This window comes from Phocoena phocoena, chromosome 3 (genome assembly GCF_963924675.1).
Source record: "Phocoena phocoena chromosome 3, mPhoPho1.1, whole genome shotgun sequence".
Taxonomy (NCBI): domain Eukaryota; kingdom Metazoa; phylum Chordata; class Mammalia; order Artiodactyla; family Phocoenidae; genus Phocoena; species Phocoena phocoena.
Window position 1 is genome coordinate 63,607,516 of NC_089221.1, and position 14,032 is coordinate 63,621,547.

At 38.2% G+C, this 14,032-nt stretch overlaps 1 protein-coding gene across 1 annotated transcript in view; it reads left to right on the top strand.

The window, feature by feature from the left end:
• Positions 1-14,032, top strand: part of CMYA5 (cardiomyopathy associated 5) — a 101,929-nt gene that overhangs the window by 59,430 nt on the left and 28,467 nt on the right. The window contains exons 6-9 of the mRNA XM_065874304.1: positions 4,112-4,230; positions 9,028-9,177; positions 11,753-11,899; positions 13,233-13,380. Coding sequence (XP_065730376.1) covers positions 4,112-4,230; positions 9,028-9,177; positions 11,753-11,899; positions 13,233-13,380 — 564 coding nt within the window. The remainder of the gene's footprint in view (positions 1-4,111; positions 4,231-9,027; positions 9,178-11,752; positions 11,900-13,232; positions 13,381-14,032) is intronic.

Here is a 14,032-nt window from a genome sequence, read left to right on the forward strand (position 1 = left end):
ATAATGTAGATTTTTAACTGCTTCGTTGAGATGTATTCTGTATTTCCAGCCTAATCTAGACTAGGCTATCTTTCCTGTCACTGCACACAGAACATTTTGTAGATACTTAGACTTTCTGGTTAAATATGAGTATTTGAAAGAATCATTCATATCTGCCTTGAGCAATTTGATGATTTATGTGATCTTAAGGGAATGTTCTCTCATTTTCTCTTCAGAAGACAGGCATGGATTTATCTTCTTTTTCTGCTCAGCTCACCTAAATGAATCTTCCTCTTTTGATTTTGTTTTGTTTTTGTTGTTGTTTTTTAACACTCAATCTAAGAGAAGTTCTTCATTCATTTAAAAGGCAAAACACTCAACAAGAAATTAGGAAATGTTGTCTATAAAAACACGTAGCAGATCTATGTTTATTGCCTGGAGCATCTGATAGTGAAGTGCTCACGTTTTCCCTTCTGCTTCATAGCCAGGCCTGAGGTCTTTCCTCCTGTTACAGCCTAATTTTTTTTTTTTTTAATCATTTTTACCCCTTTAATGTAAATTTCTAAAATTGAAAATATTATCTTCAGTTCATTTCATTCAGTGCCAAGTTGTGAAATAGCATAAAGTCAAATCAGAAATTTGTATTTGTGATATATTAAAATATAGAAAGATGGGTTTGGATTAGAAACCTGATTTTTTAGGTAATGAAAACTGTACAGATGAATCTTATTTATCTTTAAAAAAATATGTTCAACAGAATATTGTCAAGATGCTTTAATAGTTTGTATATTAATATTGGCATTAATCAATAAGGGTTTTATTATAGTGGCTCTGTTATAAATAGAATTACTCAGGGAGGTTTAAAAAATGCTGATGCCTCTATCTGATCTCATGAGATTCTGGCTTAACTGATGTGGGGTGTGGCCAGGGTATTTTTAAAGCTTGCTAGGTGATTTCAGTGCACAGGCAGGGTTGAGAACCTCTGGTTTATAACAACCTGTCCTCTGGCCTGGTGGTACCCCAGACTGGCTTCTGAGTTACCTGTGCAGTTTGTTAAACCAAAGCTTCTGGACCTCCACCCCAGATCCACTACAGGAGAATCCAGGTGGGACCAGGCACCTGCACATGTACCAGTTCTCACGCAGGAGTCAGAGGCACACCGGGCAGGTCTGGAAACTGATACCCAGGCCTTGCTCCCAGTTTTCTTTATTTTTTAAAAATTACACATTTCTTCTAAGTATTATTGATATTTATTTTTACCCCCAAAGTATATGGATTTAGAGTGCCCTTCCGTATGCACTGGACAATGTAGGGGCATATTTGGTTATTAATTATATTTCATTCACTCGTGGAAGATACTGATCAGCAAGAAAACTTGATGAATGAAAATTTGCAAATGTGTTTACCTTTAAAAATGCTATAGTTTCACGTTTTTACTTTTCTAAACATTAGAATATTAACTTGCTAATACGAATTGACATGCATTTAATTCTAAATACAATTTTTTTTGGTTTTGTGCTTGAACTTGTTCATCTGTGTGTCATTTTAATTAATTTTGATCTCATTGTCCAATTGACGATGAATTAATCTTTGCAGAAGCTGCATGTTGCCTAAAGGAACATACACGTGGGATAACCATTATTTTTCTGTAAAGAAAAAAGATAACAAAATTCAGGATTTGGTGAAGCAATATAGGCAATTAAAGAAAATCCTGTTAAATGTGCACACGCATGGTGAAGCTTGATTTTTTTCACTAAAATGAAGCCTTTCATGTTCTCAAGACAACTTCTGCCTCAGAGTCTCAACGTCATTGGTGTTCCTTTCTATGAGAAGTGCTAATTATCTAGCTTTTTCTCCTAGTTTCTTCCCCTTGCTGCTTTTTTTCCCCCCTGCCATCGTATTATATATCTAAAGGCAGTGCTCATATATTAAATGATTTTTCTCGACACTGAAAATGCTTAAATTAAAGAATGCTGTCAAGGATATTTAGACTCAAAATTTGCATATTTTAAAAAACACATTTGCTTAGAAAATGCTGTTCTGTTAAGAGGATAATTTTTTTCCCTCTGTTTTGCTTTTTTGTGTTCTAATAATGAAAGAGAGTCACAACCATTGTAGGACCTGCTCATAAGAAGATGCCCTTACACACACTGATGTTAAAATTGAACAGATCAGTGCATAAGGGAAAATTCAAACATTTTATGTGTTCTATCTAGAGCTACAGCTTCTGTGCTACAAAAAAGTCCTCCATTTCGTCAGTGACATATACTGAGAGGGCTTAGTATGTGCACTAGTCACCCCTGTTTATTCATTTTGAGCCTATCATTTCCACCCTCTACGTCTCCAAAGCCTTAATTAAGGCTCGTGTTGTCTTCCCTCGTGAAGAGCGTCGTGGGCTGCCCCCAACTGGCCTCACTACCTCTCTAGTCTATTTGCTCTGATCCTCCCTCAGAATCATGCCAGGGTACTCTTCTAAGCTTCCCTTGTGTAAACACTTCTATGGCTCTCCCTGCCTTAAAAAACAAAATGGAAACTCTTGGTGGATATGAAAGACTTCCCAGTCAAGCCACAAATCACCTTTCTATTTCATCTCTGTCTCCCTTTCCCTGTTCTCAAGGTAGCCCATGGTCCCCTCTGAGCCTTGAGTGCCTCTTTCACAACTCCATGCCTTTATTCATGCTGTTCTTCTCTCTGCAACACCCGTACTATCTTTTCTGCCTAGGAAACTCCTACTTATTCTTTAAGACTCAGCCAAATGTCACCTCCTCTTCGAAGCCCCTACTGGAACATCTCCCCCAAATCAGATGATAGTGAATTTTATTATTCCTAACACAAGTAAGCATAGTGGGCACTCTAAATATTTCAGTTATATTTTATAATCTTTTCCCCTCATATTGATAAATTTTCCAGACCTGAGATCCTGATATTCTCATCCAAATGAAACCTTGTCCTCTTATTCATTCAAAATATATTTATTAAAAGCCTACTATGTGCCAAGTAACACATTTCAGTACAGTAGTGAACCCAGCAAAGTCCTTTTTTTGCATGTAGATTATAGTCAGGTGAAGTAGACAGACAAAAACAAATAGGTTGTAATGAGTTTGAGGAAAAAACACGACAGAGTAAGGAATAGAAGAAGGGAGAGGGCTGCCCTCTCTGAAGAGCTGACATTTGAACAGAGATCTAAATTTAGTGAGGAAGGAGACACACAAGTATTTAGGAGAAGAAAGTTCCAACAGCAGGTGAAAGGCTTAGAGATGGGTCTGTGCTGCCCAAACCCCAACGTCCATGATTATGAAGCTGATGGAGTTCCTAGTGGTTGACTTAATTTCTGGAAGGTAATTCCAGTCCTCTGTGAGTGAGGTGCACAGAGGAGAGCGCCTAACCAAAGTTTAGGCCCCTCATGCTAAAGATAAATGTTTTTGCAATTCTCCCTTCCCCTTTTCCCTCTTCAGAATCTACCTTTTTTTTTTTTTTTTTTTTAATTTTAAGCCCAGATTTCACCTGGATACCAATGCTGAGTATTTGTTGGCATCCCTCCTAAGACGGTCTTGAGTATAAAGAAAGCTATTAATTTATATACTGTGGCTTATTTAGTCTTTTAAGAATAGATAGACTCTCCTCCTTCGTTGCTGTATCCCAGAACCCAGAACAGTGCCTGGCACATAGTAGGTGAACATATTTTCTTGAAAGACTAAATGGTGAGATGTATAATAGTGACGGTTGAAAACAGCAAAGATATCACACAGTATGTGAATTTCCAGATGGACTCCAAACATTTTTATCTTTAGAGAGTATAAACAACCATTATAATGTAATCATTTTTAGGACTAACTTTATAGAGGCAAAATTAAGACTGTATAATTCAATGGAATCTATTCAGATTTAAGGATATAGGAATGGAGTTTCTAATATTACCAGTTGCACTGAAGAAAGAATCCTGTGAATAGATTTTATACATATATTTCCAGATTTTGAAACAGTTTAAATTCTTTTTGGATACAACACCTCACAGAAACCACCACCATCACCACCACCACCACCACCAACTTCATTTTGAATAACTGTTCTTAGCTTTCATTTTGTATGCTAATAATTTCTTGACTTATATAGAAATATTTCCTCCTGATAGGTTGCTTTCTGCAATGGAGAGCACTGCTTCTTTAGAGAAAATGCCTGTTGCGTTTTCACTTTTTGAACATTATGACGACAGCTCGGCAAGAAGCGACCAGATGTTAAAACAAGTGGCTGGTAGGAACTTCAATATATTATTTACCTTGATGAAATTTGACAGTTTTTTTCTTATTTGTTTTGTAAAGTTTTTGAACGTAAGTAAATATAACTGGAAAAAGAAAAATCTTAGCTGTAAAAATTTAAAGCTAGATTCTGAAATAAAGCGTGAGACTAGCAAACCATTTCAGTTATAAACTGCATTTCCATTTGAAGCTTTGTGACTGTGCTGGGATATTGTGGAGGTGGAAGGAAGTAGCAATGGAATCGAAGGGTCTTCTCTCTTTTTTTTTTTTTTCCTTTTAAAAGAGGATTTCTCTCTCTCTTCTAGAGATTATTTGCTTCACGCCAGCAGCCAGGTATAGAAGGAAAGATAAATCAAATATTTTCATATGTGTTGAACAGATTTTTCTTTCTGAGTGGTTTTCCCCTCTTCAATTGAGTTCTTTTTCCTTTTTTCAAACTAAACAGATTAACTTAGAGAACTAACAGCTCTGCATCATGCTCTGTAGCCAGGAGCCTCCTACTCAGCTGTGAAAAGCATCTTCAGAATATTTTTTAATGTGCTATTTTAACAAACAAGACAATGACATTTCTTTAGATTTTTCAAAGCTGCTGTGTTTCAGTGAAGTAACCAAGTTCCACTTACTGTAAAATGTACTTAGATGCCCTCCTTAAAAGATGCTATAGTCTTCCAAAGCAAACCTTAAAGACAACTTCTGTTTTCAAATTGACAATTAACTTTCATTCCTGTGGGAAGAGTTTTAATTTAGTAACTAGTAAAAGGTTACTGTGTCTTTAAAAAAAACTGAAAAACAAAAACCACCCCGCCCCCGCAAAACCCATCAACCCTATATAAAATGAAAAATTCAGTCATTTGTCCTAACGGGTTTTCTCTAGAAATATCTCAGAACAAAAGGGTATTTTCTTGTAATGTCTTTAAGAAGCATTTGAATAGAGCAGCGATTGCAAACCAAGAAATTCTGGTCAAGAAAGTAGCTCTTTTGCTTTTAAGGGATTCGTTATATGCTGTTGTTCATTTAGAAGGATATTCTTTTGAATATCTGATGGGCAATAAGAGGGCATTTTGTATATTTTAGAGGTCACAGAGTTAAATTTGTCACAAAGTGTTAATGATTCATTCAGAAACAGTGCAGGTGGCAGTCCCAGTAGTTCTAAACTGTTATGGGGAAACTGGTCTCTGAGATATAAATGCCACTCGTTGTACATCTGCTTCCCAGAATTGGAGCCCAGGGTGTTGACTTGCTGCTAGATAGCTTTTGCTCATTTTGTGACCAACAACATCTCTCAGCTATAAAGTCCTCACCGGATGCCTGAAAAGCTAATCTGATCACTGTAATAAACAGATACAATAGGAAAAGGATGTAAACTTTATGATGAGAAACAGAGCAGCCCCTAACATTTCTTCCGTGCTTACATGATGCCTGGCAGTGTGGAGACTGTTATCTAATTAGACCGTCATCTAATCTCACAGCAACTCTAGGAGGTAGGTTTTATTGTTATTCCCATTTGACAGGTGAGGAAATAAAGGGAACAGAGAAACGCCTCTCATATTGCCCTAGATACACAGCTATTTGGGGTGTGTGTGGTGAGTGGAGTTTGGCTTCAGAGTCTTTGCACTTGAACCACTGCTCTACACCAAAGAGGCTGAGTGCACTGCTGTGAAAGGAGGGGTAACTATAGATTAGTGACATCCAAGGCTTCCTGGACTCTGCTCCTAAGACCTTTTTTTTTTAATTGTGGTGAAATATGCATAAAATAAAATTTACCATTTTAACCATGTTGAAGCCACCATCGTACAACCATCACCACTAATCCATCTCCCGAGTTCTTTTCATCTTGCAAGACTGAAACTGTATCTTTTTTTTGCGGTACGCGGGCCTCTCACTGTTGTGGCTTCTCCCGTTGAGGAGCACAGGCTCCGGACGCGCAGGCTCAGCGGCCATGGCTCACGGGCCCAGCCGCTCCGCGGCATGTGGGATCCTCCCGGACCAGGGCATGAACCCGTGTCCCCTGCATCGGCAGGCGGACCCTCAACCGCTGCGCCACGGGGGAAGCCCTGAAACTGTATCTATTAAATAACAGCCCCTCATTCCTCCTGTCCCCACCCCGTCCCCCCAGCCTCTGGCAACCACCATTCTACCTCCTGTCGCTATGAATATAAAGTACTCTAGGTACCTCATATAAGTGGAATTATGCAGTATTTGTCTTTTTGTGACTGCTTATTTCACTTAGCATAATGTCCTAAAGTTCATCCGTGTTGTACCGTGTGTCAGAATGCCCTTCCTTATTAAAGCTGAATAAATTCCATTGGATGTGTATACTGCGTTTTGCTTATCCATTCTCGATTCACTCATCAATGTACTTTTGGGTTCCTTTCACATTTTGGCTACTGCAAATAATGCTGTTCTCCTGGGGACTTTTTTGAAAGCTCGGTTTAGTGGGAATCTGTATCCACCACAGGTACTGAAGTGCAGGTTGATCTAATGCTTAGCTTGCCGAGCATGACAGCTCTTTATGGGCACACTGTCAGGCAGAGGGAATCCATGGGGTGATGCTGTGCCTAGCTCCTTAGCCTCTGGCAAAGAAGCCTTAAAATCATTTTGCATTTTTTGGCATTACTCCTACTCAAGTTTATTACTACAGAAGCGTAAATAGTATTGCTAACGTATAAAATCTGAGTTTCAGATGTCCTTTTGCCACACAGGAATTATAAATCCAGCCAACTGTTATTAGATTACATCTATGGAATATTCATACTCCCAGAATACTTTGAAGAATAAAAGTGGTCCTTGTTTTGAAAAAAGATGTTTTAATTGTAATGTTTTTAAAGGAGTAGATTAAGTACAAAATTATTTCTAGCCTACATTCTTTACTTAATTCCCTACAACTGCTTATTCCTTAAAATTTGTTGATTTGGGGGTCAATTATCAATTTTAAGTTCGTTAAGTTACCTGAGAGAGAGATTTTTGAAAAGATGTTGCCAGTTTTAAAAAGCAGCTATAGCTCAATTTATAATTCATAGAGAAAAAATGCAGCATTTTCGTTGTTCATGCCTCAAGAAGTTCTCCAGCACTGCTTCAAAGATGATTGATAATAGTCAATCTGCTTGGCTCTTCCATAAACCTGGGCAACATGAAAATTTACTGAACTACATTTATCCGGATGGACTCCTTTACAATGTGACACTGATTTCCTGCTGGGAAGACAGAAAAGTCAAAGATAGTATAAACGAGTCTCTGAACCACTATCAGTCCTTGCGGAGGTGCTCTGACAGGCAGGCTTCCTGCCTTATCATGCAGGCTCCCAGCATGTCATAAGTCCCAGCATGTCCCATCTTCAGGGGCTTCCTGCCTTCTCCCCTCCATTTTCTGTGCCCCTGAAAAAGGCCATGTTGCTTTCTGAATGTTAACACCAGTTATGTGTCAGATACATTGCTAAGCACTTAATATACATTATCTTGCTTTTTAAAACAACCCTGGGAGGAAATGGTATTATTGTCGTTTTCCTATTTTTAAAGATGGAGGAACTGAAGCTGAGATAACACAGCTCCTAAGTGGGGGATCTGGCATTTAACCTTAGGCCAGCCTCTCTGCTCCAAAGCCCACTCGCCCACTCCCTTATCCTGCTTCTCATTTTTCATAACTGTGTATTTCCTCAGGTCTTTATCTCTTTATTGAATCTTTTCAATGTGTCTCTTTTTGTTCCATTTACTAAATTTAGACCCATTTATTTCTTCTACTTTCCACTTTCCTGTTGAACTAACCTTTGTTTTCTTTCCCTTCAGTGTTGACTTTTAATAAAGTAATCTCATAAAATTTGGCCTGTATTATTTAGCAAGCTCATCCCTCAGGAAATTGTTGACAGGAAAATAACAACACAAATAAATTTAAAAACAGGACATCTTTTCAGCTATGGGAATAACCTTTTCCTCTAATTTGTAAACTATGTTCAATGCTTCTATATCTCAAAAAATTTGGAGGAGAATTGTATAGAAGCTTGATTTATGGTGTCGTATATGCTGTTAATGTTCAATATGCATAATTATAAACCTTTGAAATCTCTAGTAAAACACTTGAGAATATTGTTGTCTTTAAAATTCAGAACAATGGATTTATACTAGATATCTAAACCTTATATTTGAATCAGTTAATAGGGTACCGTTTCCCCCATGTAATTTTTACATTTTGTTTTAAAAAGTTGTAGATATAGTCATGTTGGAGATGGAAGAATGGGTTAGTAGTTTCAGAAAGTGTCTTTTGATATTTTACTCATGCAAGTCTTTGTCAGCCTTGATGATATAGCAACTATAGCTAAAAAGGGTTTCATTTGTCTCTATTTGAATATAGTTTCTATACTGATGTAGAAGGATACAACATTGGTTATCCAGCAATGCGTTCTCCAAGTTTTGTTTTGAAGGAAAACCAAATCATTTGGTGAATCCTCTAACTTGTATAAGTTTATTGCTCTAAATGTAGGATTACAGAAGAATATTATCAAGTGATCCCACTGGGAGATCCATTTTTTGTTTATTTCTATGTATATTATATGTATATATGTACACATGCAGACAAGACATTTTGGAGGGTGACACACTCAACTGTAACAGTGGTTGCCTCCAAGGAATATCCTTAGGGTTGGGGGCTGTTGGGAACAAGGTAGCCCTCCCAGCTTTACTCCATGTACTTCTGTATTGTTTCCATTTTTATCAGTAAGTACAAGTGACTTTTGCAAAAAGAAAAAGAAATCAATCAATAAAAGCAGCATTAGTGATAATAAATCTTGCTTATATTCCAGTTCCACAGCCTCCTAGATTAGAACCTCAGGAACCAAATTCTGCCACTAGCACAACGATTGCAGTTTACTGGAGCTTGAACAAGGAAGATGTCGTTGACTCATTCCAGGTTTACTGCATGGAGGAGCCACAAGATGACCAGGAAGTAAATGGTAGGATTGCTAACACAAATTCAGATGCATATGTACATTTCTATATCTTAATGTGTAGTATTTAAACATGTACATATTATGACTCTTTCCACAAAGCACTTGTAGCCACTTACAAAAACAACAATGAACCAACAATCGTATAATGAAATAACATATAAGCAAAATTTGGAAATCAGGATCAAGGAAAACAAAAATGCATAAATATCGTCCTAATGATCAACATGAATACTGTAATTGAAATTCAGATTTGGCTTTGAGTATTCAGGTTAACAGGAGAAATTAAGTGATTCTCATTTTCAGGCAGGAGGTAATGTACCAAAGTGTTGAAAACAAAGTTTCAGTCAGTACTGAAGTCTAAAAGACAAGTATAAAGTGTGCCACTTTGTAGAGGAGAAATGAGCTGTATATAGGACACTGTCCTCCACAGTAATTTTAGTGCAAATGCCGCAATGGATGTCACGGTTGGCATTTCTCAGATCCACCTTTGATAAAAGCTGAAAACAAACTATAAAGGTAAATTCAGAGTTCACACTTCTCAAGGCATGAGAAGATTGTATGGTGTAGTCTTCTGGTGTCCCGAATGAATGCGAAGATAGAGGTGAAAGTGCTTAGGAGGGTGAATGGGTGGCACGTCATATAGTTGAGCCTCTGTAGATATCTCTAGGGCCTCTAATAAGACCTAGAAGCCAGGCAGTTTGAGGTTGTACTTCCTGATGAATCAGAGCTGGGACTGCTGGCATTCTGTGTTGCTTGTTGAAGATAGACCCATGTATTTTGGAAGTCAGATGAGCATGTGACAGGACTGACATGGGATAGGACCCCCATTTGTAATAAGGAATGAATTCTAATGTATTTCACTGTTAACCAGTATTTAAGTCTTTTCAGATGTCATATGGTACTTATTTAAATTAGGAAAAAAGTAAGAAAGCAACCATAGGCATATTGTAAAGTTGGCTAAGTTTGTCTATAAGAACTCCTATCTTATTGGGGACCTATTACCATATACCTGTCACAGCACAGCAAGGAAAGTGCCCTTATCCACATTTGCAAATGAGAAAACTGATGTGAGATTAAATAATTTGCCCAAGACCACGCAAGTTACTCGGGACCAGGGCAGGTTTTAAATACAGATCTTTCAGACTCCAAAGCTTATGTTTTTATTTGCTTGACTCTGTGTTTGTTCTGTTATACCACACTTCACTGTGTATATCCAGTTATATCATGGAACTGCATGGCTCTCCAAGACTCCTCTTGACAACTGTTTATTTCCTGGAGTGCTTTTAAAAAGTGCTTCGCTGCCACCGCCCCCCGACCCCCCGCACCATGCCCCACTTACCTGTCCTGTGTCTCATTCATTCTATGCCTTGAACTCTGCTGATGCCAGTTCATTAATCTGATGGTCTAGACTGTGATACCGTGCTGTGAGTAATAGGTCTCCAGTAACATATGTTATGTGCTCTGTTAAAAGGAGTACCAGGCCAACAGGACTTAGCCTAAAAGGATAATTCCATTGAAAACTGCAGTCACAAGTTCTAGGTTATGGGGAAATGTTTTTCAGTGTATATGTCTTTATGACATTATTTAAGCCAGACTTTCTGCACAGAAAGTATAGCTCATTGGGAAAGAGAGATGCAGTTGAAGAAACCTTCTGAGTTGAAGATCTCTTAAATTTACTTTAAAAGGGAACAATCTGGGTTTCTTAACTGGAGGGGTTTTGAAGATGTAACATCATAGAGTAATAAGAGAGGATAACTGGAATCACCATAGGCTAATTTAGAAAAGAAAATTGTTCTTTTAAAAGGAGAGAAAATTTCAGTAAGAATAATCAGATTGGCCCAAGGGGCAGGTGTTCAGAATGTTATTGAGTAATATTTACTACTAACATCTTAAAAATAATGTAAGTAATTTTAGGAAATGTCTTGACTAAACAAAGTTATTTCTTAGAATAGTTTATGCTCTATCAAAGGTGTTTAAGTATTTCTATAAATTGTGGAAATCTCTAGGTGAAAGGATTCTGGAATTCATGAGAAGGAAGCAGGATTTGAAACTTTGAAAACCATACTGAATACAAATGATTTACTAATCTGTAACGACGCTTTTTAACATCATAAATTTAGAAAACATGGGATTGTCCTTATTTTATTACATACTCTCCTGAAATATTGGTGTTGCTTCTTAAGAATTTTCTTGAGAATGTATTACTGAGATTTAAGTTAACATAAACTCTGCAATTGTAGTATGTGCTATTGAAATGTTACTTTAATTGCAGAATATGAAGCTCAGGATCTTACTAATATGCTATTAGTATATTATTATACTATATTAATATTATACTATAATAATATACTATACTATTATTTTCTGGTAAGTGTTCACAAGTAATACTGTGTCATTCTAAATATCTTTCAGAATGCTGTTGCTTTAAGTGTTCTAAAGTGCTGTCTATCACACAGTAGTATCTGTTAAGTTTATCAGTTTGTGTTTCCCACTGAAAAATGTGTCATTTTTCCAATAAATATAACTTTCAACTAACTTAGGAAGTTACCCTAGAGTTTATGATTGTGTTTTATGCTAGATTTGGTAGAAGAATACAGAGTGACGGTGAAAGAAAGCTACTGCGTTTTTGAAGATTTAGAACCTGACCGTTGCTATCAAGTATGGGTAATGGCTGTGAATTTCACCGGATGTAGCCTGCCCAGCGAAAGGGCAATTTTTAGAACAGGTAAAGAGATGTTAAGGGGGTGTTAGGAGGCAATACTCAATTCTTCACAGACTATTAAGATCAACCAATAAGCATTTGTTAAGCACCTATTGTGCGCTGGGTATTATGCAGTGCTGGGTTTACAACAAGAAATAAGACTGGGCTCTTCTCACAAAGCTCATACTCAAGTGTGGGAGACACAAAACAAAAGATTATAAAAAATGTGTGGTAAGGGCTGTGACCCACAACACTCCAGAGGAGTATCTGAGACAGGCCAGGGCAGGGACAGGGTCAGGAATGGCTTCCTAGAACTGATGTCTGAATGGAATCCTTAAAGGATCAGTAGGAATAATGTGTTAAAGGAGTGTATTCCATTTGAAGAAGACAAATGAGCACAGGTGCCCAGGTAAGAAAGAGTATGGAGTGTGCAGGATACAACAAGAATTTTGGTATTATTTCTTTGACTTAAAAACAAGGAGAGGGGAGACATGAGATGAGAAAGGCTAGTGTATAGAGTCCACATTTGCTAAGGTAAGAAGCTCAGGCTTCCTCATATAGGTGCTGGGAGACCCCAAAATGTTTCTCAGCAATGGTATTCAGCTGGGAATGCATTCCCATGATGGAACCTTTTCACAGGGGGCTGAAGCAGGTGTAGGATAAGCTGAGTTTGCATTGCCTTTAAGATAATTCTTTTTTTTTTTTGCGGAACGCGGGCCTCTCACTGTTGTGGCCTCTCCTGTTGCGGAACACAGGCTCCAGACGCGCAGGCTCAGCGGCCATGGCTCACGGGCCCAGCCACTCCGTGGCATGTGGGATCTTCCCAGACTGGGTTACAAACCCGTGTCCCCTGCATTGGCAGGCGGACTCTCAACCACTGCACCACCAGGGAAGCCCACCTTTAAGATAATTCTAACTGTGCCTGCCCTAGCCTGTCTTGGATACCCCTCTGAGGCAGTTAACTTACTTCCACTGGTTTATCCTTTCTTCTTGCCTTTTAAAACAAGTATTTATTGAGCACCTATTGATGGCAAAATCATGGCTAACTTTTGTGTAAAGGAAGGGGACAAGAATACTTTTATTTACTTGTATATGTATGAAGAAGCTCTGGTAGGATTTATAGGAAGCTACTTTTAGAGACTGTTTGGGGATGGGTAAAAACTGGGCAATTTGGAAGGCAGGGGTGAGAGGGAGACTTTTCACTGTATACATTTTTATACCTTTTGGATTTTCAGCCCAGAATGTATTTTTTAGTCAAAAATTAAAATAAAATCATGCCCAAGCATTCTTCCCAGAGTACCAGGGAAGCAGAACTGCCATAGACTGCTCCACAATTGACTTGGTTCTCTCTCTGCAGCGCCCTCCAACCCTGTGATCTGTGCTGAGGACTGTACTGTGTGTTGGAACACGGCCACCATCCGATGGCGGCCTGCCAACCCAGAGGCCACTGAGACCTACACTTTGGAGTACTGCAGACAGCACTCTCCCGAGGGCGAGGGCCTCAGGTAAAGATCCCTCTCCATGGGGAGAGCCTGGGGTGCCAGGAACCCAGCTCAGGCCTCCAAGCTAACCTCTAAGCTTATGCCCACAGAGGGAGAAAAGCTTCATAAAATCCTCCTGAGCTAATTAAGCCGTTGACTTGATTTGCAATTCCATCACTATTCGTCAATGAACTCTAAGTTTGTAATAAACACATGCTGCAATGCAGAATAATCACTCCCTTGTAAGAAAAATATGTGTGAATTTTAGTAAGATAGAACATCCTTTGAGGTATATTTAACTTGAGTCATTAGACAGGATATATGCGTACATTATCTGCTTTTTAGTAGTTAGATCAGAATAGGTACCACCTAACTCAGGAAACTAATAGCGAGCTTGTATATAATGTAAATTTGAATGTCTCTGTGATATACTGGTAATATAAAGGACCTAATGACATATATATTACCACAGAGATATACCTGCCTCTTCAAGAGCATGAAGAAGCTAGAGACTTTTTCTGGAAAAAAGAAATTTAAAGCTCTCTCACTAAAATTATGAAGCTAAAATGTATCAATAAAGGGCTGTGCATCCAGAGGACCTTTGGTAAATGTTACTTCATTTACTGTTACTTCATTGACTTCTTAACCTCCAATCCATGGCAATAGGGCAACTTTG